Here is a 22,996-nt window from a genome sequence, read left to right as displayed (position 1 = left end):
GAAGGCAATTACTTTGTCTTTGTCTGGTACATTTTTTGCACATTCTGCCCAGATCATGATGTCTCTCAGAGTCTCTTGAAACGGCTGATGTGAATCAGAGTTAAATTCTCCATTAGAACTTTTGAAACCTCAGAACGGAGTTGCACTTCCAGCAGCGAGTTTAGAGCTGTAACTGTGCCTGATGGTAATCTGTACTAGCCTTCCAGTTCAATTTAATGACTCCTAAAAATCCAGATTTTTTTGAAGTCCTCATAAATGTTTGAATTATGTTTTTTCATTACATTCACTTCCTGGGACTTTACGACCAAAAGCTGGCTGGTGTGTACCTGTATGTGTACGCACGTGTGTGTGTTTATTCATTATCTCGAACACGTTTATGTGGCCTAGTTTATCGCATTTTCGGAAGCCAGTCTCTTGCTTTGTATAAAGCCCAAGTAATTTCTGCATTTCAGATGTCAGGGGGTTCAGGTGAGAGAGGAAATCGAGGACATGCGGTAGATTTCATGGCTGCCTTTCGTCAACTTCACTGACCAGATTACAAATTGAAGAAATCTGAAGGCAAGGAACTGTCACTGTACAAAGTGTGTCCTTAGCAAACTAATTTTTGAGATGAACTAAATCACAGAAGGTCTTCCCAGGCTGCAAGTCATTAAGAATGAGTGTACTTAAAGTATGCAGTTCAAATCATGGAAGGGAACAGGCCAGTTCTGAGTTAAGTACAAACTGAGCTGTTATTCAATTGCCATTGGTGTTGGATGGATGGATGGATGGATGAATGGATGGATCTACAGACTGATAGATACTTTACTGATACAGAAGGATCTGCACATTGTTACGGCAACACACATGGTGTTCATTGTCTCAGTTACACTGTGAGTGTATGGTGATCATTGTCACAGTCATGCTCGCTATGAACTGTGTTCACGGGCTTTGGATCCAACGCATCCTTTTTGCTGAGTTACATGCATTACGTAGAGATGCTGTTGAGATCAAAGCGGGGCGGCACCTTTTTCCCCCAGCCCTTCCCCCTTGTGGCTTTCACATTACCAGTGTTACATCAGCCTGGTCAAAGTATGTAGTTTTGAAGAAGTTATTCTTCACTTTATTTTTCTTCACCGTATTACCATATTTGTCCTTTATTTAGTATTTATATTGTGTATTAATGACACAGAGAGAGTGTTTTTCACTGATGTATGGATGAGTGACCCATGTAGTGTATCTAGCAGGGTAAATCACCTTGATGAATAAGGTGTGTGGGCTAGTAACACTACATGATATCCATTGTAAGTCGCTTTGGAGAAAAGCATCTGCTAAGTGAATAAATGTAAATGTAAAATTTATTTTCAACTGTTGTTTTGTTTCTTCAATCGGTGGTAGGCTTTGTTTTTGCTATTTACGTTCGCCTGGCAAACTATATTCTTACGGCTAACAAAAGTAAACACATCACACAGGCTAGTTTTTGTTCAGCGTGAATCTTGTTAACTTTTGTCCACTGACCTCAGAAGTAGGTGGATTCCTTGATATCAGATAAGGTTCCCTTGAACACAGCTGGTAAATAATGTTTGCATGAAGGGAAAACAGATGCTATCTGCACACTTGCATTGTGAAACATACAGAACATCAGACATATTTTTGTTCCTCTGGTGTAGTTGATGGTGTTCTCAGCTCATTCAGACTTACTGGCTTAACTGAACCTGTGTGTGAATACAGACCAAGTGACCTTGTTACAAAGTAAAAATTAAGGCGGTGGTTTCGTCACAACAGCCATAGCATGTTTTTCGAACGCTTTTTCCTGCAACCTTTGGAATTCTACTGAACACACAGTGGCCTGCTGCAGGCAGGATGATTGAAAATCGGAGCTCAGTTAACAAATGAAACGCGAACAGGGCTCCTTCACACACCAACGTAAACCAGCATTAAACTGTGAAACATTAAGCAGTGAAAAACAAACCTGTAAAAGTAAAGACGAAGAGTCATCGTTGCGAAAACGGAGGGAACTCACCTCCCCACCAGTGTTGTCCCTCAGACCAGCTACCGTTTTATCTTCATCCATTGTTCCCTAAGCAAGTCACAGCTGGTCTTCTCTGACAAGAGCATTGGCCTGAAATGCTTCTAGCAGCACGTCCATAATACTGAGCTCAGCCCCACGTCATGACCCCACTCCTGACCATCTCGCTCTATGCTAAACTTCCTTCAATTCCTTTTTGAAGTTTCACGCATCGTTGTCGTGTTACTGCTTACGCTTGTGCTTGAAACAGTGGAAGGATTCAGCTACTAAACGAAACGCCCCTGGTTGGCACCGCGAAAAAAACGCATGAGCTGAGGCAGGGCTGTGGAATCATAAGTATGGTACACGGTGTTCAGCTGCTCCACAGCATGTAGGCAAAGCCAGACGAGGAGGACGGTACTGTATGTGATTAACACGTGACCTTGATCAGCGCGGCATCGTTCCACTCCACACCATGAAGGTTAGCTCCCATCGGCTCCCGTCGGGAGGTGCTGCCTGAGGTGGTACGATGTTGAAACCTGCTGGGGAAAGACTATAATAGATAGATGGACCCAACCCAGGTAACCTGGAAAATGTCAGCTAGAATAAAGTCCTTGTGGGAAAGGAAACAGCAACTTTGAGAAGATATGTATAAATAAACATGAGCTGTACAATGTCATAAAAATGTGACCACTGCAGGTCATCTAGTTTATTAGACAAAGCAAAAGAGGAAGTGTACTATGTCGTAGAATACTATCATTTATGATAAATATGGTGCATTCAGGGTGATGTTGAGTTAGGCAGACACACAGAGTTGAAAAATAGCCTGCCCGATTGCAGTAAATTTTGCTTAGCGTGCAATAGTATGAGTGAATTAATGGATTGCGACGGGCTAGCGTGCCATCCTGGGTATACCTCACCTCGCACCCCTGCTTCCTCAAACTGGCTGGCTCCAGATCATTAAGTTTGTCTGTTAATTGAAAATTGTTGGCTGTTTTAAGAAAATATGCTGTAAACCTCATGCTCTTGTAAACTGCTTCATTATTTTTTCATTGTTGCATTTAAAGGATTGTTTTTTTAACGTTTCCTAACTCAGGTAGGTTGTAGGTGCAGGCGAAAGGCAAACAAAATTTTGAATTATGATACTGACATTTATCCAAAGAGCAGAAACTATAGCATGCTGTGAAATTTGACTAAAGCTTGTACTCCACCTGAAAGAATTTTAAATACGTTGTAGAAAAAAATCAAAATGGTGAAGGAGTGAACCATAACACAGTATTTTAAGAAGCAGCGTGAAAATTGCACCGGAACGAAGAACCTTCCATATCCTCCACTGCAGACAAATGAAAATGCTCCTTCTAAAATAGGATGTTTTCACACTTCAGATGTGCAGTGTATTTTTAGTTGTACGAGCGCAGCGCACTCGTCCGTGTAATGTGGATATTGCGAAGTGAAACGGGATCGCCACAAGTACAGACGTGAGTGCGTGTGTGATCGACGCCCTGCTGAGGGACGGGAGTGTTGACTTCGCTTTCAGTGTTCCTTTTCTGTGCCTTAATTTGTGACACATCTGACAGTATGACTCTTCAATTCTCCACAAGCATTTATTGCACAACCGCTTTTACGCAGATGACAGATTGCCATGGGTAAATGTCACAGCTGTATGCGCTTTTACGAATGAAACAGTCCCTGAATGACTGCATCATACTGTAGTAAATCACTTTTGGGGGTAGTTGAAACTTTGCTTGAGAACGACTCCATTCCCCCCCGTTTATAGGATGGGGTCCTATGCTGGAATGATTTAAGTTTTGTGCCCGGCTCAAGACTGATGCCGGACTGAAAACTCCACATCCAGGTCCTGCGATACCATGTTTTCCACAAGTGAAACAAACAAACAAACAAACAAACAAACAAACAAACACACACACAGAGTGTAGTGCAGGCACTTTGATCATCCCCCAGTGGAAATGCTACACTGCAGCAACGTGGGACTCGGTGGCATCTGGAGAAACTACACCTGTTATTCTCGACACACGATCCGTACCTGAGTGCTGAGGACTCTGCTCGTTCGGCGTCTCTTCTGCGAAATCAGGCTCGTGACGGAACCTGGAATTTCACATGACTTGGGCTCTTTACCCAGAAGCCACTGAAGTCACAAAGCTCTGAACTTTCAAAAGAGGCACATTTATTTTTATGAAAGGTCCGCCCCAGGCATTCCTGGGACTTCAAACACGGAAGCACAAAAGCTCTAATATGTACGGATCGTGTTTTCAGTTTCTCGCCATCAAAGGCGAAAGTGTGCTGATGACAGGAAGAACGTAGCGGTCCGGAGGACTGGAGGACACACAGGCCGTCGATGATGCGGCTAAATGGTTAAGATACCGTCGAGTCCACGTCAACCGCAGCTTGAACGCTCAACGACCAAGTAGATGTGTAAGGCAAAGGGGAGCGGTTAAAGACTCACCGTTTCTGTGTTTAATGTAGGAGCCCTATGGTGTTTTGATTTTTCTAAATATCATATCATTCATACACAAAGTGCTCTTACTTCTTGTTCATTTTATTTAATTTATTTAGCTCATACAGTTAGGACGGCCATGGAAAATTCAGTGGTGTAACTGATAATGTAGTTTGCAAGCATGTTTTTTTTCTTTTTTTAAAAAAACGCATTAAAGTGCTCTTTTCATTAACGTCTTTGTAGGATTGATTTTTAAAGTTCAGCACCTCCCTGGAAATTTGATAGCTTTGCTAGTCTTTGATCAGTCAGTAATGTGGTACAAATGAACGTTCATCTTCCACAACAAAAAGGCTATTTGTCTGAAAGGAGCAGTTTCCTTTGACACGTTGGCACCTTCTTAGAGAAAAACGTCAGAGTCGGTGATAAGCCATTTTCTCAATGTGAGCTTCTTGTGCATTCATGCTATCACCGTGCATTTAAAATTGTTGCAGCATAACAAAGCAAATGAACAACGGCTGACTTGTAAGGGAAATCGAAAAGCCGCTCTGCGAAAAACTGGGGGAGGCAGTAGTATGTGCGCTGAATTGTAGTAATTTTGTGGCTTTTAATGCAACACCATGGATTTCACAAGGAGCGCTTTGGCACTTTATACGTGTATCAAGGGTGGATTTTTCCCATTGATGCAGGCTATTATTAATAATTGTGTAGTGAAAACGAGGTTAAGAAGATCGGTGTCAGCATGGGAGTTTTGTGCACTTGGCACCAGGGTCCTGTTTCAGGTTTCAGGTTGAAATACAAAAGGGTTTTCTTACCTGATCTGTATTCATTCACACAATGTGGAGATCAACCTCTCTTGTTTCAGAGTAAGGGGAGTCCAGACAGGACTTTTGTTTTCCACAGAACCCGACACCGACACGTTGCTTCCTTCAGTGAAGGGCCTGGACTGTGGCCATTGGCCTTGTCCTCAACGGGTTTCAGCAGACCGTGCTTTAAGATGGGTGGAAAATTACATGTCTGGACATTTTTTTCTTTCCATTTACCTTTGATCCTCTGGTAAATGATTAAAAATAGTATTTGAGCTGTACATGTGCAGCCTCTAATGATGTCTTTAGGGATGAAGGGTAAAGATACTGAATGTTGAATTGCTGAAAGGTGCCATTTTTGCTGAGAATCTCCTGCACTATTCAGAATCCAAAGTGTCATTTGAAGTTTTTTTTTTTTTTTTTTTAACACTAATGTGTTTAGTTTCTCACCGTATACTTGTTAAGGTAACCTTTGGAAGTACAAATTAGTATGTCATTCTCTGGATATTTCATCCCACATTAAATTGACAGTATGCTGGAGAAAGATGTGCCAATGAGGCCATCTAACATTAGGGAAATGGCTGCTGTCATTTCAGGGTTTCTTCCTGACGGTGTCTCCGGAGTCCATCCTGAAGGTGGCCAAGCATGCTGCGGACAACAACAAGATCTTTTGCTTGAACCTGTCGGCCCCATTCATCAGTCAGTTTTACAAGGAGCCCTTGATGAAGGTCATGCCTTTTGTGGACATATTATTCGGGAATGAAACGGTGAGTCTGTGTGCTCTGAATGTCAAAACTTTTGGGTTCACATGATCTTTGCAGCATATGTACCATACTGTAAATCCATCAGGCTGGAACTGTAAGTGGGTAGATTTACGATTGATCATGTTTGTATCTATCTATGTGGGCTTGTGTGAATGTGTATGTGCGTGTGTCTTCATCCTGGGAATTCATTCAGATGACCTTGTTGAAAGGGAGGGGAAAATTTACTGCTAGCTTTTCAAAAAAAGTTTCACAAACTCAAGAGTGTGCAGTGTTTTCCTTTTCAGTTGGCAATTGAATGTTTCAAAGAGATTAATAAGAATGAAAGTTTTGCTTTTTGACCTTAATCATGTTGTGGTTTGCTGAAAATACTTGGTGAGGGGGTCAGTGACTCATTGCTGGGAGGACTTGCATGGACTTATGGCTGCATTGGAGAAGGATGTCTTGTTGACATAAGCATGGCCTTCCAGATGCATACTTGACTTGGGAGGTCAAGCCAGGGCCATAGGTAGCTAAAGGGCAAGCTGAGCAGCACGTGTGTAACCCCTCTCCAAACCACCCCCACACACCAAGCCAGCCACATTTCATCAGCCTGGAGGCCTGGAGACTTTGAGAGCTGGCCTACAACCCAAGTAGGAGTCACAGCTAAAGAGGCTTTCCCCCAGCGATGAAGTTATCATCACAGGTGATGAACCTAAACCCTTTGAGCCCTAGCAAGTTTGCTGCAGTGATGATGTAGAGGTGTCTGGAGCCAATGTGAGGGGTATGATTTGGCCCTCTAGCTGGGGACTGTGGTCTTGAACTCAGTGAGTTAATCGTATCCTTTTCTGGGAGGTTGGGCAGGCTGCGGTTGCTGAGGAAGCAGGTTTGAACCCCATTTGGGTCAAGCCTGTTACACATACACCAGCTTCAGCATTGGTCTGTCACCACATGTGAAATGCCTGCCCCTCGCGTGAAATGCATTTCTAATTCGCTTGACTAACAGACCTCGGTCTTCATTTTGTGGGCGTTGTGTGTTCCGTGGATCTTGGCAAATGACATTTCTCCAATTTTTTCTGGACGCTCCGGCTACAAAACTATTTTCTCCAAGTGCACATTTCCTCCAGGCATAACAAATTATCTTTAAATCTCAATGCGTATGTGCAGTAGATGACACCCCTTTAGAAGTATAGGCGTAGGGAAAACTGACAAGTGTTCAGCGACTATATAACAACACATCCTAGACAAGCTGTGAGAATCTGACAGTTGTTCCTCCTAAACAACCAAAAAACAGCTGCTGTTGTACTGTACATATGCTGTAACACTGATCATTAAGATCCAAACAATTATCTGTGAAGCTGTGGCAAAAGATGGGTTCATCCTCCAGTGCTAACTTGTTTAGAGGGCCACGCTGTCCGGTGATCTGGAGACAGCGGACTTTCGGTGCTTCCAGTCTTCTAGCTATAGATATCTTCCTCTGGTCAAGTTCCCACGTATTGTTCTTCCACAAGTGCCAAAGGCATGGAAGCTGTGAGCCTGCTTCATTGCCAGCCCTTTTTTCACCACAAAGCAAGGTTTTGCACATGGCTGAGACACAGCAGATAATATCTAAGGTGTGTAAATCCACTCGGCAGGTGTAGGTTCCTGGACAGTGGCGTTTTCACGCACCCCTTTGCCATTGACTTCTGCAGCAGGGAACATGGCATGCCACCCAGCTTGGAGATGACTGATATGTGGACGGGGCTCACGTTGGAGGTCTTCATATCCATCTTCCCTGTGGCAGGGAGGACTTGTAGTCATGCACTCCAAGTGGCAGGCAGCATGGCCACTGCAGCCTCTCCTGGCGCCAAGCAAAGGATCCCCCATAGCCTGGGGCACATTACTGAGAGTCATTCGCTGTCAGGATCGCAGGGATGGTTCCCCCCCAGCCTGCCCTGCACGTGATGTCAGATGGCAAACAGAATAAATCTGACTGTCACAGAGCTTGTGCATGTGTGTGCCTAAGCTCTGTAAGCGAATTGACACATTTTGTTTACACTTTGGACTTCATTAAAAATGCAATAAACCTTTCGTTCTGAAAATCACACGGGCTTATGGAAAAATGCACGCTAGCCATTTGTGAAATGAATGTAAACAATGCTGCTAAGTATGCGTTCTGTTACTGTAAAGCTTAGTGTGTGATGAAGTCTCTCGCTGGCAGTAGCACACTGTCCCCATGCTCAGTAAGGGTTTACCAAACAGTGTGAACATTTTTACACGGGCTCAGCAAATGGCAGTCCGCTGTGCTATACAACAGCATATTTTATTGCACTGATGGAAGTTCACTCGTAATAAGATGGGCTCACATGAACCTGTAATATTTGCAGGAACTATTAAGCCAGGTCTGCCATAAGGTACGTAACCGCAAATTCTCCTGTATGTAAATATAGTACTGCACTCGCACGGGTAATTACCACTTTTGGGGAGTTATTCACTTGGATGGAAAGTGAAGCGACGTGATGCTTTTACTCAGGTGCCGGGGCTCTGGAGCGGTGAAGACCGAGACATCGATTTTTGACATCTTTCTTCTTAATTGGCGAATATGACCCGGGAACAGAACTGGCCTAATTGAGTCCTTGTCGGCTGTCCTCTGACTGCATCGCATAAATTCAGGGTCTAACATTTCTGAACGTTTAATGGCCACAGTTAATTAAGCAAGGATGAGGAATCGTTTATGCCAAAACCAGATGGCTTAGCTGACAAAATTATTCACAATTTGCTTGCCATTTGTTGCACATAAGATGAACTGCACAATGGAAATTATTTGGTTATTACTCATGAATTTTTATTGCAGAAGCCTTGATGGTGTAGATAAATGAGGAGATTAATTGAGATTGAATGAATCACTAGGACCGATATTGTGTAGGCAATGATTCATTCCAGTGTGATTCAGATCATTTGAAATAACTGTCTTTTTTGTAGGTCCAGGGTGGCTGCAAGGTTGCTAAATGATTTAAAGGCCTTCATTCCTCATAAAATGGAGTCAGGAGCTGCCAGATGCTCGTTCGCCGTTAAGAGGCCCGCTCTACCTGTTTTCCTGTCTTTTCCTTGCCCCCGGTGCACACTGAGTGCTCCTCATCTTCAGGTGCTCTTCCCACCTAGGGTCAGTAGGAGCCTACGTGTGCTTACGTAAAAAGAGTAGCCCAGCTAATTGAAGTGGTCTGAAAGTGGCACGCATTGGCTTGGGATTTTACGGAAGCCTTAGAGCTGACATGCAATTATATGAGGAGCGAATCATCATTGTGAGACTTGCCAAGCTCTTTTTAAAGGCTGTTTAGACCATATGCTTCTTGGACTATTCAGACTATTCATTCCCTAGTTTTGTCTGCATTTTTTAAATAGTAATATTTAATACTTGATCTGCACACATGATGCATTCAAAGTCATTCTCACAATGGTTTAAGCCTCAGTATATGTGTGTTTGCAAAGTGGTGGCATTCTAATAACCTGATCTGATTCCCGTTATGCAGCAATACGATGTGGTCTGTTTGAACTGAGCTTCTAATTATTTTTCCGTGACTAAAGACGATAGAGCAGCAGAGCGAAGATACGTGTTAGTGTGGATGTGTTTTGTCAGCTTCTCGCTGTGTTTGCCGTGTTGTTTGTTTGCTTAATGGGCTGCTGAGAAGCCTCATCCGTGTGGTGTCGCCTACGGCTGTTTATCGCTCCTGTGCTCGGTGATCCCCACAGGCCAGAAGTAGGCGCTCCTCCAGAAAGGGCCCTTCTGCCCCATGGCCTGGGGAGACTGATTCCTGGGCTGCGTGCCCACAGTGACCCAGCAGACACGCTCACCCATCCACCGTGCCTCCGGGAGGCCGTTGAGTCTCGCCCGTCAAAGTGGAGAGGACGCAAGGGCGAGACCGGCGTGCGGCGCTGACAAAAGCGCTTGTTTGACCTCTGACCTTTGAGCCGAAGTTCCGCCGCGCCGAGCCATGCCGCGCCGCCTGTGAGAGAGCTGGGAAATTCTCGTGACACGAGCCTTCCTGCGTCTGTTTCCTGGCCCAGTGAAGAAGCCCATGGGCTTGGCCAAGAGGGTGTCTCCTCGGGGTTCAGACGGGAAGGATGTGCCTCGGAGAACGAGCGGATGCAATAAGGAACGCGCAGGCTGGCCGATTGGCGCGGCGGCCTTCCCGTGAGCCACTCTACTTGGCCTTTTTCATCAAAATCCCACATGACGAAAGCCCGCGTGAAGAACGTGCTGTAGGAACACCTTCTTGGCTGAAGAACCCACTTTGTGTTTCTTTGTCTAAAGCGTAGCAGCTTCCTGCAGTTTCATGCATGTCCCAATAACTTGTCAAAGTCACCGTTTACTGCGAGCCATTTTAATATTCACCTGCTGCTACAGGAGTCGGCTTCGGCTCGCTCGGGTCAGTATGCGTCTTGGGCAGCCCTGCCAACCCTTTCTGTCAGAATTCCAGGCAGCGCAAGAGCCGCCTTCCGCCAGGGGAGCACAGCTAACAGCTGTAATTGTGCGGCACAGGGCAGTGTTGGAAACCCTCCGAAGTGAGCCATCGAGTGTTTTTGAAATTGCCGAGGTTAAGAGAGAGGTTCTCGACAGCACAAGGAAATATGAAACCGTGGAGTGTCTTAACAAGCGGGCCGGGACCGGGGTCCTTTGAAAGGGAGTAATGATGGATGTACGAGAAGATATTGTGCTGAGGACCCGATCAATAGTGCGAGTGCTCTTCTGGCGCTGGGACCGGTATATATCTGTCACAGCGAGAGCCGCTGCAGCATGTCAGCTTGTTGCTGGAGTGACTCAGTAGAAGTTTAATGGCGCTCCTGCTCTCATACCCTGTACCCCGTCTGTTTATCCCCCCGCGCTTGTGATCTAGTGGGACTTAAGAGGCCAACAGGATGTTTTCCTTGTCTCTTATCTTCTGCCGCAAGCGCAGAGGGGGGGTGGGGGTGCTTTTGTCTTCGGATGACAATATTCCTATGTTTTTGTCGTGTTTTTTCGCTAAGCACGTGCCCCCGTTGGGTTTTCTTGTCTGACGCCTACCATCGTCAACCTTTGTTTTCCTACTTGTAGATTTCTCATTACGGGCAGTAAAACGCTGTCCGTTCAGGACCAATAGAAAACATAGAGAGTTCTCTGGAAGCCCTTGTTAGTCTGCACTTTCAGGAAAGGGGAATATGCGTAGTACCATTAAGTGAGAAACATTTTGGGTTTAAATTCTAAAGAGAGTGACAGAAAAAAATGTTGTTATAAGAACGTTCAATCAATGAAGTCCAGGTTCTCTCACCCAAGTCTGGCCAACACGTTTAGGGTTTAGCGTGAACACGTGGCCGTGATCCCACCGAGTATCTAAAAGGCAAATGTGGAAGTCAAGATTTTGTCAAGACATGTTCGGTTGGTACCGTGAAAGAAAGTGTAAAATAGGTTCAAGTAAGTCATTGTTACAGAGTTGTAATTGGAAATGGCCATGCTGATTTCTTTATTTATTTATTGTATTTTAAATAGCTTAAGGCCAATAGCTAACTGCTTTTGTTTATTAAATAACAGTGTTGTACGAAGGTACACGTGGCACAGCAAATTCACATATAACAGTATAGCTGTGCTGTATCAGAGCTGCTCCACGCTGCTATTAAAGAAATTACAGTATTGGAGGGTCGTGAGCATTTCTAAATATCCATTATATGGTTGATGAAATACAGCTGATCGAATGGTGGACGAAGTGATTTGTTACTTATTTGGAAACCACACCTCCTTTGATGTGGAACATAGCTCCCGAACGAACCGAATGAATTATTATTTTGATGACCTACATTATTGTGGGCTTTTTGATTGCATCACAGCAAGTATTTCCTTTAAGCTGAGCCTTGTGGGTATTTGCTTTCTGGGCACAGTTCCTCACGCGTCGCCGGCTTGCGAAGCCAGGGAAACGATTCGCTCCTCCAAACCTCAGTAAATTAGAGGCTGTTTCCTCTCTCTGCCTTGCGCTTGGCGAGGGGCCATTTCATGCCGCATCGGCAGATAGCGCTTTGAACCCGTGCCGTTTTCATATGGCCCGTTCATTAAAGGGAAGCTTTCATCTTCGTGACACAAATGGCTTGTTTTGTCACAGATGCTTTTTTCCTTCTGTTTTCGTTCCCTTCTACGAGTGAATACGACAACACGTCAAACTTTTTATACCTTAATAAATAAATACAGCTGAAGCGTTGGTAATGGGGGCAAGGGGAGGTATGTGTCTAGCTAAAATGATTGTTAAATGTCACCAGGTGTAATTTTATCAAAGCGACGTCACAGTAAAATGCAACCTTTTTTCCTCTTGAAATGTGTAACTGCACTTGTATGCATTACTGTATTTGATGCCATTCTGGGGGCTATATCTTTACCCCCCCTTTTTTTTTCTTACCTTTGACAATTCAGTGTAATTGCACCTTGACTGACGCCCTGTGCATTGTGCTCTTTTGAATTGACCTCTTGTTAGTGCCTTAAGGTGGGGGGGGGGGCGACAGGACAGGACAGGACAGGATGCGCGCTGGCTCACTGTTGCTCAGCGCCGCTCATTTGGAGGCACTTGTCACAAAACACAGCTCAGGTTGCTGTGGAACACAAGAATGCCTCCCCTCCTTCACACCACAATGTTATATCCTGGGCTGCAAGCTCTGTTTACTTCCTGTTTCCTCCCCGACGCTCAGAACGTCTCGGTCGCGACGTGCCGCAGACGCCTCCTCCCGCAGAGCGTAATCCTGAGCCCCCGCAGGACCCGCGGGGAAATGGTGTGTGACGGCCGCTTCTTGGGACCGTCAGACAGGTCAGAAGGAAGGTCATGGGACTGGATCGAAATGCGCTCCCGGAGAAAGGAGAAAGGAACGTGGCGCGCGCACAGCTGCCCTCGTAACTCTGGGCGTGATCCCAGCGAGCGCCGGCGTGGGCCCGTTCGTTAGCTTCCGTCCAACTGTCACGCTCAGCCTGACAGCCAAGCGTCTCCTGCGCTCTTTTCGCTTTTGCTCGGCTGCGAGTGTTTCCATTAAATTGTGTCTTTTTTCCGAGCGCCAGTAAAATAGACATAAAGCCCATAGTCTGTGCTGAAGTCCCCCAGCTATCAGCTCCTTAATTGAGAGAGTGGAGCTGTGCTAGTTCATGCAGAACTCCACACAGTTGGTAATGACATCTGTCAACTGCTGAAGCAAATCTGGTAAAAGGCTCCAAATCTAGGCCCTGGGAGGAGAAGTTCTCCAGCACAGCCTACAAATGTGATGGAAATGAGATGAATTGTGAGTCGATCTCCCAAGAAAGAAGTGTATTCATATTCCTAGTAGAAGGTGCCTTCACCTGGGTTATGAGGTCATAAATATCAGGACAGTTGCCGGTGTCACAAGATTTCTGTTAATTCTTTCACTTGAGGACACGTTGCCTGCATTGCACTTAGTTCATGGTTGTGACCTCACTCAAAGTATTTTAGCCATTTTTATTCTAACACAGTGAAAAAGGGCCCTTTCTTGTATTCCGTCTGCCTGTAAAATACAGATGATGTGTAAGATCCACCCTTGTGTATCTAAACATGATCTGTCTATCTTAATAAATACATATATAGAGCAATGCAAATTTTTTCCTGTGCTCTATATATATATGTTTATTTAGATATTCAGATGATGCTTCGATACACAGATGATGTTTGGTGATACGTAAATAAAACACTACGACTACTGACTGTCTCATAATGCTTATCTGAGTAGCAGAAGAGAAGTAATCTTCCTAAAGGGCATTGGCACCGTTGCCAGCACTTGTGTACAGGACGCTGTGCCAGATGTGTCATGTGTGTTTGATGGACTTATACGCTCATTCGGCAACGCAGCCGTTTGACTCGTGTTCAGAACCTGTCTCTCTCTGTCATCGCAGAGCATCGCCGACACGGGGATACACGACTTGAGATCGCGCTAACAGCATCTTTAAGCTTTAAGACTGTGCTTGGTGAAAATAAATCTCCCGCTGTCTTTCGCGTAGAGTGTTTGAACAGAAATACCGTGTTCTCCGGGAAGCTCGAAGACCTCACCGTGCACCAGGTATTTCCTTAAGCCGTCCTTTTCTGAACGGCTCGCTATCAGATTGGGAGGGGAGCAGGCTGGCAAACGCAGATTATTGTGTTCATGGTCGCATCGCTTTGTGTCGCTCTGTCGCAGTGAGCCTTGCTGTGGCCTGCTCTCTGGAGGGCCGGATGCAGGGTACCTTTTGCAGGCAGCAGTGCATTCTAGGATGCAAGCATCTTATGCAGGTCTCCTCTGGTTTTGAACTAAGTAAAATTATTCTTGTCTCATTTTCGTTTTTGTTCTGCTTTATAGAACCGTTTTTAATTGCGATGCACAGTTCAGCCAAAGGATCTGATCAGGGATTCTATTTACACTTTGTCTTCATCGATGCTACGGTGGAGATTTCACCAGATCGACTCGTCTTTTTCGACTTATGGTATTGACAACGTGGTTTAAGTACGTTTTGCTTTTTATACCAACACCAGTGATGTTTTTGGGAACAGTAAATAGGATCTGCGAGCCAGTTGGGAGCAATTGTGAAAATTTGGGAAACGGTGTCTAACACTGTCACAGTTACGGAATTCATGGTATCCCGAGCTTAGTGTAAATTAGTGTAAAGCTTAGTGTAAATTCCAGATAGTGAGACTACATACAGCAGTAACATACAGCAGTAACATACATCCATTAATGTGTAAATTTCATGGTATGAATGTAGGATGTAATTGCTTCAATAAACTTTTCTTTGATGTGGTTCTCTGTATTTTTCATTTTCTCCTTTTCCTGGAGGTAAGTCAGATTATATCTTGCAGGCTTCCAACTTTAGAAATGTGGATCCTAGACTGCATCACAACCATTTTCCCCCGCAATACTTTCTCTTTGAGGCAGTTGTCTCAAGCTACTAAATTTTGGTGTTTGTCGCAGTAATATTTAAAGGAACACAGTCTTTATTTGAATACAGCTCACCCCTGAACACATGTTTTAGCCCTGAAAATAAAACAATCAATGAACCGTCAAGCTGCTGACTGTACATACGGTTCCCGTGCACATTCACACATAAGAGGTTCTTTTTCCATTTTGAGCTGAACAGTAATGCCTGTGGCATTTAGCAATCCCTGCTCCAATGTTTTATAAGTCCTTTGAAAAAACAAGTAAGAGGTAAAACTCACTCCGACATTTGAGCCTTTGGCATGATAATGAGATGCTCTCATTTATACATGAATGTATTGACAATGAGACGGGGGTGCGGTGGCGCAGTGGGTTGGACCACAGTCCTGCTCTCCGGTGGGTCTGGGGTTCGAGTCCCGCTTGGGGTGCCTTGCGACGGACTGGCGTCCCGTCCTGGGTGTGTCCCCTCTCCCTCTGGCCTTACGCCCTGTGTTGCCGGGTAGGCTCCGGTTCTCCGCGACCCCATTTCAGCGGTTCAGAAAATGTGTGTGTGTGTGTATTGACAATGTTGTTGTGTATTGAGTATTGTGAAAACTCAGGGATAAGTGTTAATAGGCTACTCCTCATAGTACCATGGGTTAGAGTTTGGCTGGCCAGGTAATTTGTACAGAAAGTGTAGAAGAGCAAACTCTAACCCATGTTACTTTTAAGAGTGGCCTATTAACACTTATCCCTGAGTTTTCGCAATATTCAATACACAAGTGTACACTTTAGATTTTTAAAAAATAGCCCTCGGTAGTGATGAACATAAAGTTGTGTTCATCAGTGTTGGATACATTTTTTGTACTGTAAGCACTATAAGCAATATAGTTTGCCTCCAAATGCAAATGTCACCTTTGAAATGGTAGCAAGTTCCCAACAAGTGTGACCTGACCTGACCTGACCTGACCCCGAGTAAACATGTTACCGCGTTGACTGAGCTCTCAACTCTTTGGCTTCTGAAGACACCGCCACCCCACCCCCACCCCCACCCAACCCAACCCTTGCAGCGGAGCCTCCATCTGTCTGGGGATCTATGGCATATGTGGTGTGCGTGGCTGGCGCTCTGCTCTTCCTTCGCACCTTGCGCTCGACACACTTTGCATTAGACCCACCTGCACGCACTCGCTCCCCGTAAGGCCACGGACAGGAAACGGGCAGAACCCTTACTGTAAATAACCGGGTGGGCCGCGCCGCCCCGCGCCGCCCCGCACCGCCCCGCGCCGCACCGGCGTCCCCCGTGTCAAACACAATTTAATTTCCGCCTCAACATCACTCTCAGCTAACCCGGTCGCACAAACACTTAAGATTTTGAGTGGCCCGAGGGAGCTGTGCTTTTCCTTTATTAACCTTAGCACCGCGCTCCGCATCTTTGATTTGTGCTCTTTGTGAAACACCGGCATCTCTTTTTTTCTTCTTTTTTTCTGTCTCCTTTTTAAATAATTACAGACAGCTATAGAGCATAGAGAGGGGCTAATCACAGCACTTCTTACGTTGTAGTGCAGATAAAGTGCAGGTGCAGCATGGGTGTTCTTTGTGGGTTTCCTGCTTTGTCATTACAGTATTACATAACAGGAAAATGCATGTTGATGTACTTCACACTGTATAATTTTAATAACATCCAACCATTGACTCCCCACTAATGGTAAATTGTGCTGCTTAATTACTCCCAGTAAACCATGTTTAATCTCGCCAATGTGAGTAACTGAGTTAGGCTGTAACGAAGTTGTGATGTGAGCCAGCGAAGGTATGAATGGTGCCCAGGAGTTTAGGACGTGGTGCTCAGCAGGAGGAGCGCAGCACCTGCCTCGTATTCACCTTGTTCCCACAGGACAAGGTGAAATGTTCAGAGCTTGTACCCTGTTCAAATATCCAACGATTTTTTTGATTTGATTTTCAAGTCCACAAGTCGTAAATGATCTCAGAGAGATATGATTAGTGAAGTAATGAATTTCCACATGGTAAAGTTTTACATAATAAGTAAATATTTTCTTTTCTCATTACATTTTGAATTTTGCCCCATGCCTCACCTTCTTTGTCGCGGATGCGCGGTAAACTAATCACGCAGACACACACTTCATCGGAAGTAATGCGAAGGCGATTATCTCTCGTGGAGCAAATGTTATTGAAGCATTTCAATCAGGTGTTTGAGTGAATTTATGAACATTGCCAGTTTTTTTTCTCTCATTTTATGAGATGACACTGGTTAAAATGTATGATGCATTCAGCATAGTTAAGAAAATACACAAACAAATATATAGTGGTACTTGGCTATTGGGTGTCACCTTAGGGCACCGTATCCCACCGTTAGAAAAAGGTGTCTTGGTTTTGCTACCATGTTAAATGTTTCTGTGTCTGAGTCGCATGTAGACGGGGGGCTCATCCACAAGGGTTGACAGGAGGTGACAAATGGAAATTTTAGGGAGGGTGGGAGGCAGGGGGAGGGCTGGTTATTAGCTGCCATGGTGCCAGGTTGTCCAGGCATGGCTCCTTCTCCTCAGCGTACACAAAAAGCCCCAGCGAACCCCTCCCCGCCTGAGCCCGCCACAAAGCCCGGCCCAGTGCCAGGCACGCTGGCCGGCCCGAGTCCCCGGCTCATGTGCGCGTGGCGCATTAATTGATGTATCCCCGTGTCCCCGGCGCCATTATGCTGACCCGTGGCAGACGGGCCTCGGGCTGCCCCCCGGGAGCCGCTAACCTTATTGGGTCCCCCCCTTACCCCCCATCCTCTCCTAAAGGGTAAGGATGTCGACATCTCCCCAAGGTCACACTGTAAAGCAAACACAAGACCTTTCCAGCATAATTGCATCACCTTACTGTGCTGGCTGGGGTCAACGGTGGGAACCATAATGCTTTATTGCCTTTATATATAGATCTATGTATATGTACTATAGGGAGAAGTTATAATGTGCTGCCATATTTTAAAGATCATTAAAGGTGTGCGCTTGGCTTGGGTCCTCATTATTACGTTTCCTTATGTGAGGTCAGTTAGGGGACTGACCTGCTTGTCCTCCCCTTTTCTCCTGGATGGCAGCGGTCAGTCAAATGGCTACAACGGCAGGGTGGAGCATAGTCATCCTCCTGCATCGCCGGTGCCGATGAGGGCGGGTGGCGGCCTGCGGAATATTAATCGATGCAGAAGCACACCGGAACCGCTTTTATGCTGCTTAACCTGGGAAAATAACACGCAGCCTCAGATAAGCGAGTGGAGAAAGTGAGATGTCTGTGCTCGCCTTGTGCCGTACCCTGCAGAGTGTCTCCGTAATTAACTGCTCCGTTTTTGTTTTATTTCAGGAGGCGGCCACTTTTGCAAGAGAGCAAGGCTTTGAGGTGAGTTGACCGGCGCTGGCTCGCTAAACAGATCCTAAAGGATTATTTTTGCTGATAATGAAGTTCTTTTGGACAGTGATTGATGTGCTATTATACTCTCCAGGTCTTGCAGCAGTTGCCATGGAAACCTGGCAGTCGTCATGGTTTCTTTGTTCAGCCAGCTCTGTGTTATGACGCACTCTGCTAGGTCTGCACCCAACATCGCCTACAGATGTTATTTATTGAATTTTGAAAAGCCTCATGGGAAGCTGAGAAGTTGGGCATGGTTTCAAGCTTCCTCTGCAGATCCCGGGCCCCGTCAGGTTGTTTGGTTAAAAAGGCTCCTCATTAGCTTCATTACACTGAGGGAGGATTCGCTCTCCAGCACAGTTGTAGCGCTACACTAAACGCTCTAGTACAGCAACCTTTTAATAACTGAATTACTGCCACCTGTGGTTTTAGAATATGCAAATGAAAATTACAGCCCTCCTCAGTACATAAAATATTTACGTATGAAAGAGGCTGCTTCTTCACGGAGGGACAAGTGCTCATTTTGTCATTTCCCCATCAGACCTGTAATAAGAGTCTTTCTTTTCGGTGTCTTTGCGCTCAGCCGCGCATTCAGGCACACGGGGCGAATGTGAACGTGAATGCGAACGTGGAGGTGATGTCCCTGAACGCCTAAAGTGACGCGTCCTTTCGCATAGGCAGCTCCCGTCTCTATTTGAGGAGGCAGAAAAGGGCAGGGAAGATTCTGGAATGCCGGGAAGGGCGCACAAAGGGGCACATGCAGTCACAGCCAGTGGGCACCTCTCGCCACATTTTTCTTCAAGAGCTGCCGATGTGCGTGGGGAGCGCGCTCGCTGTATGCTTACACCATTAGGAGTCATAATTTATGACACGTTCGCGTAAAAAGAGCCGAGCGAAATGGAAACATCAGAGACACAATTGGCGTACAGCAATTATGCAAAGTACGATGCCTTACCGTGCAATGCGCGTGAAATACGAAAACCTTTCCCTGCCACCCTTCTCGGCGCACGAGCGCACGGGCAGCCGGAATCACAAACGCACTTTGTGTGTCGTTCCTTTTTTTCTCGCTTCGCTGCCTGTAGTTTTGCCATTTCAGAAAGCCAAGCCTTTGAATACCATTAGAGCGCTATTGTGTGCTTAAGTTTGAACCCTGCAATCCTATTAATATTTTCACACTTGTGAGGTGAAGCATGGCGTCGCTCCTCAGGGGGACTTGCTTTTCTTAAACGCTCGTTATTATTTACTAATAAGTATGAGAGCTGATTAGCATAGAGCACACAAAATACTAACTGTGGGCAGAAGAAAATGGAGAACATGTTTTAAAGAAAGAGCCACTGAGCGAACGAGAAAGCGGTGTGAATTAATGTGAGGAAGAAATGTAGAGTAGCTTAGGGAGGCTGCAGCCTTTTTTTTATTTCTTTTTATTTTATTTTTCAGCAGATTGACCTACAATAGAGCATAAACGGTTCCAGGAGGTAAATAAGTCGGGTACAAACAATCCCCAAGAGTTTTCTTGTGTTTCTTTGCCTTTCCTTGTGTTTGGCAACATGTAGAATGGCACTTGTGTCCGTTTTGGTGCGCAGGGAACGCGTGCCTCATTTTTCTTTATGATTCGCCTGCGTTTCATGAGACCGATGCAAGTACTGTACCATTGATGGTTATTTTTGTCCGTATTCTAAGGGAGAGCGAGCTGGGATTCTGCTTCCCTCATTGGTTTAGGGCATCACCTGAGCCACCGTCAATATGGGGACACTTGTGCAGCATCTGTTCATCTTACCAGTGTGTGTGTGTGTGTGTGTGTGTTTTTAGTATTTAGTACTGGACTTAGTGCAGGATTTTGGTGTATGTATAGAGAAGGTGGTTTTTAAAAAGCCTTTAGACGCATTTTCACAGACTGTGAATCACATGAGTGCACTGAAACATCGCTGGTGAAACCCGTCTTACGTTCCAACCGGTGGACTCTTGGTTCCATTTTCATTTTTTGGTAATGGGCAGCATGTTGATACCTCCTTAAGTCTCGAGTAGGAGTTTGAGTCATTCGTCTTCCTGTCTGCCTAAAGCTGTCAGTAGGTGCGCAGGTGCCCTGCGTTCTCCGCTCCTCGGTGGCCGGCCTGCGCACGAGCTCTGACTGGAGTGCAAAAAAACGGAGCTCACGTGAATTTTTGTCTCCTTCACTATACAATCTCAGTTTCACACACTGCTCCTCCACACATTTGTGGGAAAATCATTGCACTATAATTTAACTGGGAGTTATACCAGTGCTGTGGAGTCAGAGTCGGAAGCAATTGTTGGGTTACTGGAGTCGGAGTCGACGGTTTCGTGTACCGACTCCATAGTCCCGAGTGATACGCAGCTCAAGTACGATATGTCTTCAAACTCTAATGTTGTTCCATAATGTTTTAGTGACTAAGCATTTACTCTTGGTCCCTGGAGAAAACTCATTGAACCACACACATAAATGATCGATTGTTGAGGTTTTTTCTTAGTAACTCTGCTCTTGTTATGCAGTTCTTTTTTGGCATATGAGCCCATTGGATATTAATTGGATGAGTTAGTGTGCTGCCTGATGCCACGGAAACTCAGATTGGAGTATTGCGTGCAAATCTAATTTGTCTGATCGTGCCACTCAAAGCTTTCTCACAGTTCCTTAACGCCAAAAAAAAAAAAACTTTTCCCTCAAAAAATTTTCTCTCAAGGAACTCTGCTACATAATCTCTTTAATATTTTTCTTTTTAATCAAGATTTCAGTTCCAGTTCCTTTGCTTGGTTTTATTTGAGAACAAAACATTCCTCGTTCCAAATGGATTGTTTTGAATGTTTTTGTAAACAACGCAAAACAGATTTATATCAAGCAGGCACAAGCTTTTGGAATTTCTCAAATAAATGGTACCAGTTTAGAGAAGCCCAGTCACAATGATCAGTTGGCTCCTTTTACTTTGCTTTGACCTTTCGCATTTAATTCAAACCCTTTGTCTCCTTGTACACTTGGCTAGAGCCCTTTGGGCATTCGAAGGGCTGCTCAAGTGGCATGCGCCGGTAGCTCACCTTGCACACTGCGATGACACCGTGTAACCAGGCTGCTGAAATGTGATGAGCGTCTGAGTAAATAGTTTCCACCCAGATTGCCGGACTTCTCGCCCTACAATTTGTAGCTCGGCCAAGTACAAAGCTCAGATGAAGCTTAAAGACCAGTACGAGGGTTTAAAGGTGTATTGAAAAGAACTGCATATTCAGTAGATATCACTCTGCACGTAGACCTTTGTGACAATTCCAAATTGAAAAACTAGAGAAAAGAAAAGTTTTGATGGAATTTGAAGAGTTTTGCATAGGCTGTGTTGTAAGTGATACAAAAGCAGTGGGTGAGGATGGCTAAGCAGCATCCAGGCTGCAGTCTCCCCATACTTGGCATAGTGTTTCAGTCATTGCCTTGCAAGGTAGTTCTCTCTCCAGCAAGAATTCCCAGCTATAAAATTGGGTAATTATGAGTAGTTAGCACTGTAAGTCATCTTAGGCAAAGGTGTCAGAAAATATATAATAAAACCTGAAACAGAATGCAGAGAGAAAATGTTATATTTAAACTCTCAAGTTTCCCACTCATCCATTGATTGTCAGTAACTGCTTCCCGGTCGCAGGGCCGTTGTGGTCCAGAGTCAATCCCGGGAAGTGGTCCTGGATGGGACACCAGTCCATCACAGGTATTTAAACTGATGTGCAGTAAAATGAACTTTGCCAACAATATAAAGTGTGAATGTGTGAATGCATATTGCACGGTGTGATTTAAGTGCATATTTGTGTTCATTTGAGTACCGATGGAATCATGTAAGTAACATACATCGAGGATGTCCCTAAGATGGGAACTGCGCCTTTGCCAGTTGAGGGCCACCCGCATCAAAAAAGTGAATCTCTCTGCGAAATGTCACATGCGCTATAGATAAGGAATAACCTTCAATTCTCAATATGGCATAATGTATCCGCAATGCCAGAAACAGACATGTGATTTGAGAAGCGTGCTTTTGTTGAAATAAAAATGCTGCAATGCTGCTGGAGTGAAATGAAGGTGTGAAACCTGTGGACGCTTCATTTCATTAAGTCTTGTTGGCGACTTTCAGAGCTCAGTTTTGAAGTCTAAGCGTTCAAGGGCCCGTAGGCGGCAGTGACCAATGACGTCTTTGGGAATGAACGGAAGACACAAGCAATTCTGAACCAGAAGTGTTTTTCTGAGCTGTGGCTGTTTCTGCCTCTGTTTCGCACTCAGGGTAGTACACAAGGGTATTTCTCATGATTGAAAAGTGTGTTTGTTCTCAAGGGCTTCGCCGTGTTGTATTTCCACTTTATTACCCTAAGGTATTTTTGATAAGCTGATTCTTTTTATGTTAACTTGTTCTTTGTAAATATTAAGGAAATCTGAATAGTTTTGACTTAGTGTGAGTCATTTTTTCCAATGCCATTTAGTGTCGCACAGGCTCGTTGACATATATTTGTATTCATTTAGCGGGCGCTTTTTTTCCAAAGCAACGTACAATGAATATTTACTCGTATTCAGCTGACATCTTTGTCCAAGATGGATTACACTGCTATATACATGACACTAAACTCCCTCCGTTCACCCATTTTTACACTGTAACACACACATGCACGCTCTAAGGGCAATTTGGGGCCACCAGTTCATTTACGTTTTACATTCATTCATTTAGCTGGTGCTTTTCTCCAAAGCAACTAACCATGTTAAACA

At 44.9% G+C, this 22,996-nt stretch overlaps 1 protein-coding gene across 3 annotated transcripts in view; it reads left to right on the top strand.

Annotated features, from left to right (window-relative positions):
- Positions 1-22,996, top strand: part of LOC108939622 (adenosine kinase-like) — a 127,341-nt gene that overhangs the window by 86,609 nt on the left and 17,736 nt on the right. For all 3 annotated transcript variants that reach the window (XM_018761075.2, XM_018761074.2, XM_018761073.2), the window contains 2 exons: positions 5,842-6,012; positions 18,220-18,255. In XM_018761075.2, coding sequence (XP_018616591.1) covers positions 5,842-6,012; positions 18,220-18,255 — 207 coding nt within the window. The remainder of the gene's footprint in view (positions 1-5,841; positions 6,013-18,219; positions 18,256-22,996) is intronic.

This window comes from Scleropages formosus, chromosome 24 (assembly GCF_900964775.1).
Source record: "Scleropages formosus chromosome 24, fSclFor1.1, whole genome shotgun sequence".
NCBI lineage: Eukaryota > Metazoa > Chordata > Actinopteri > Osteoglossiformes > Osteoglossidae > Scleropages > Scleropages formosus.
The sequence above is the reverse complement of the archived record's forward strand: the minus strand, read 5'-3'. Positions and strand labels throughout refer to the sequence as shown.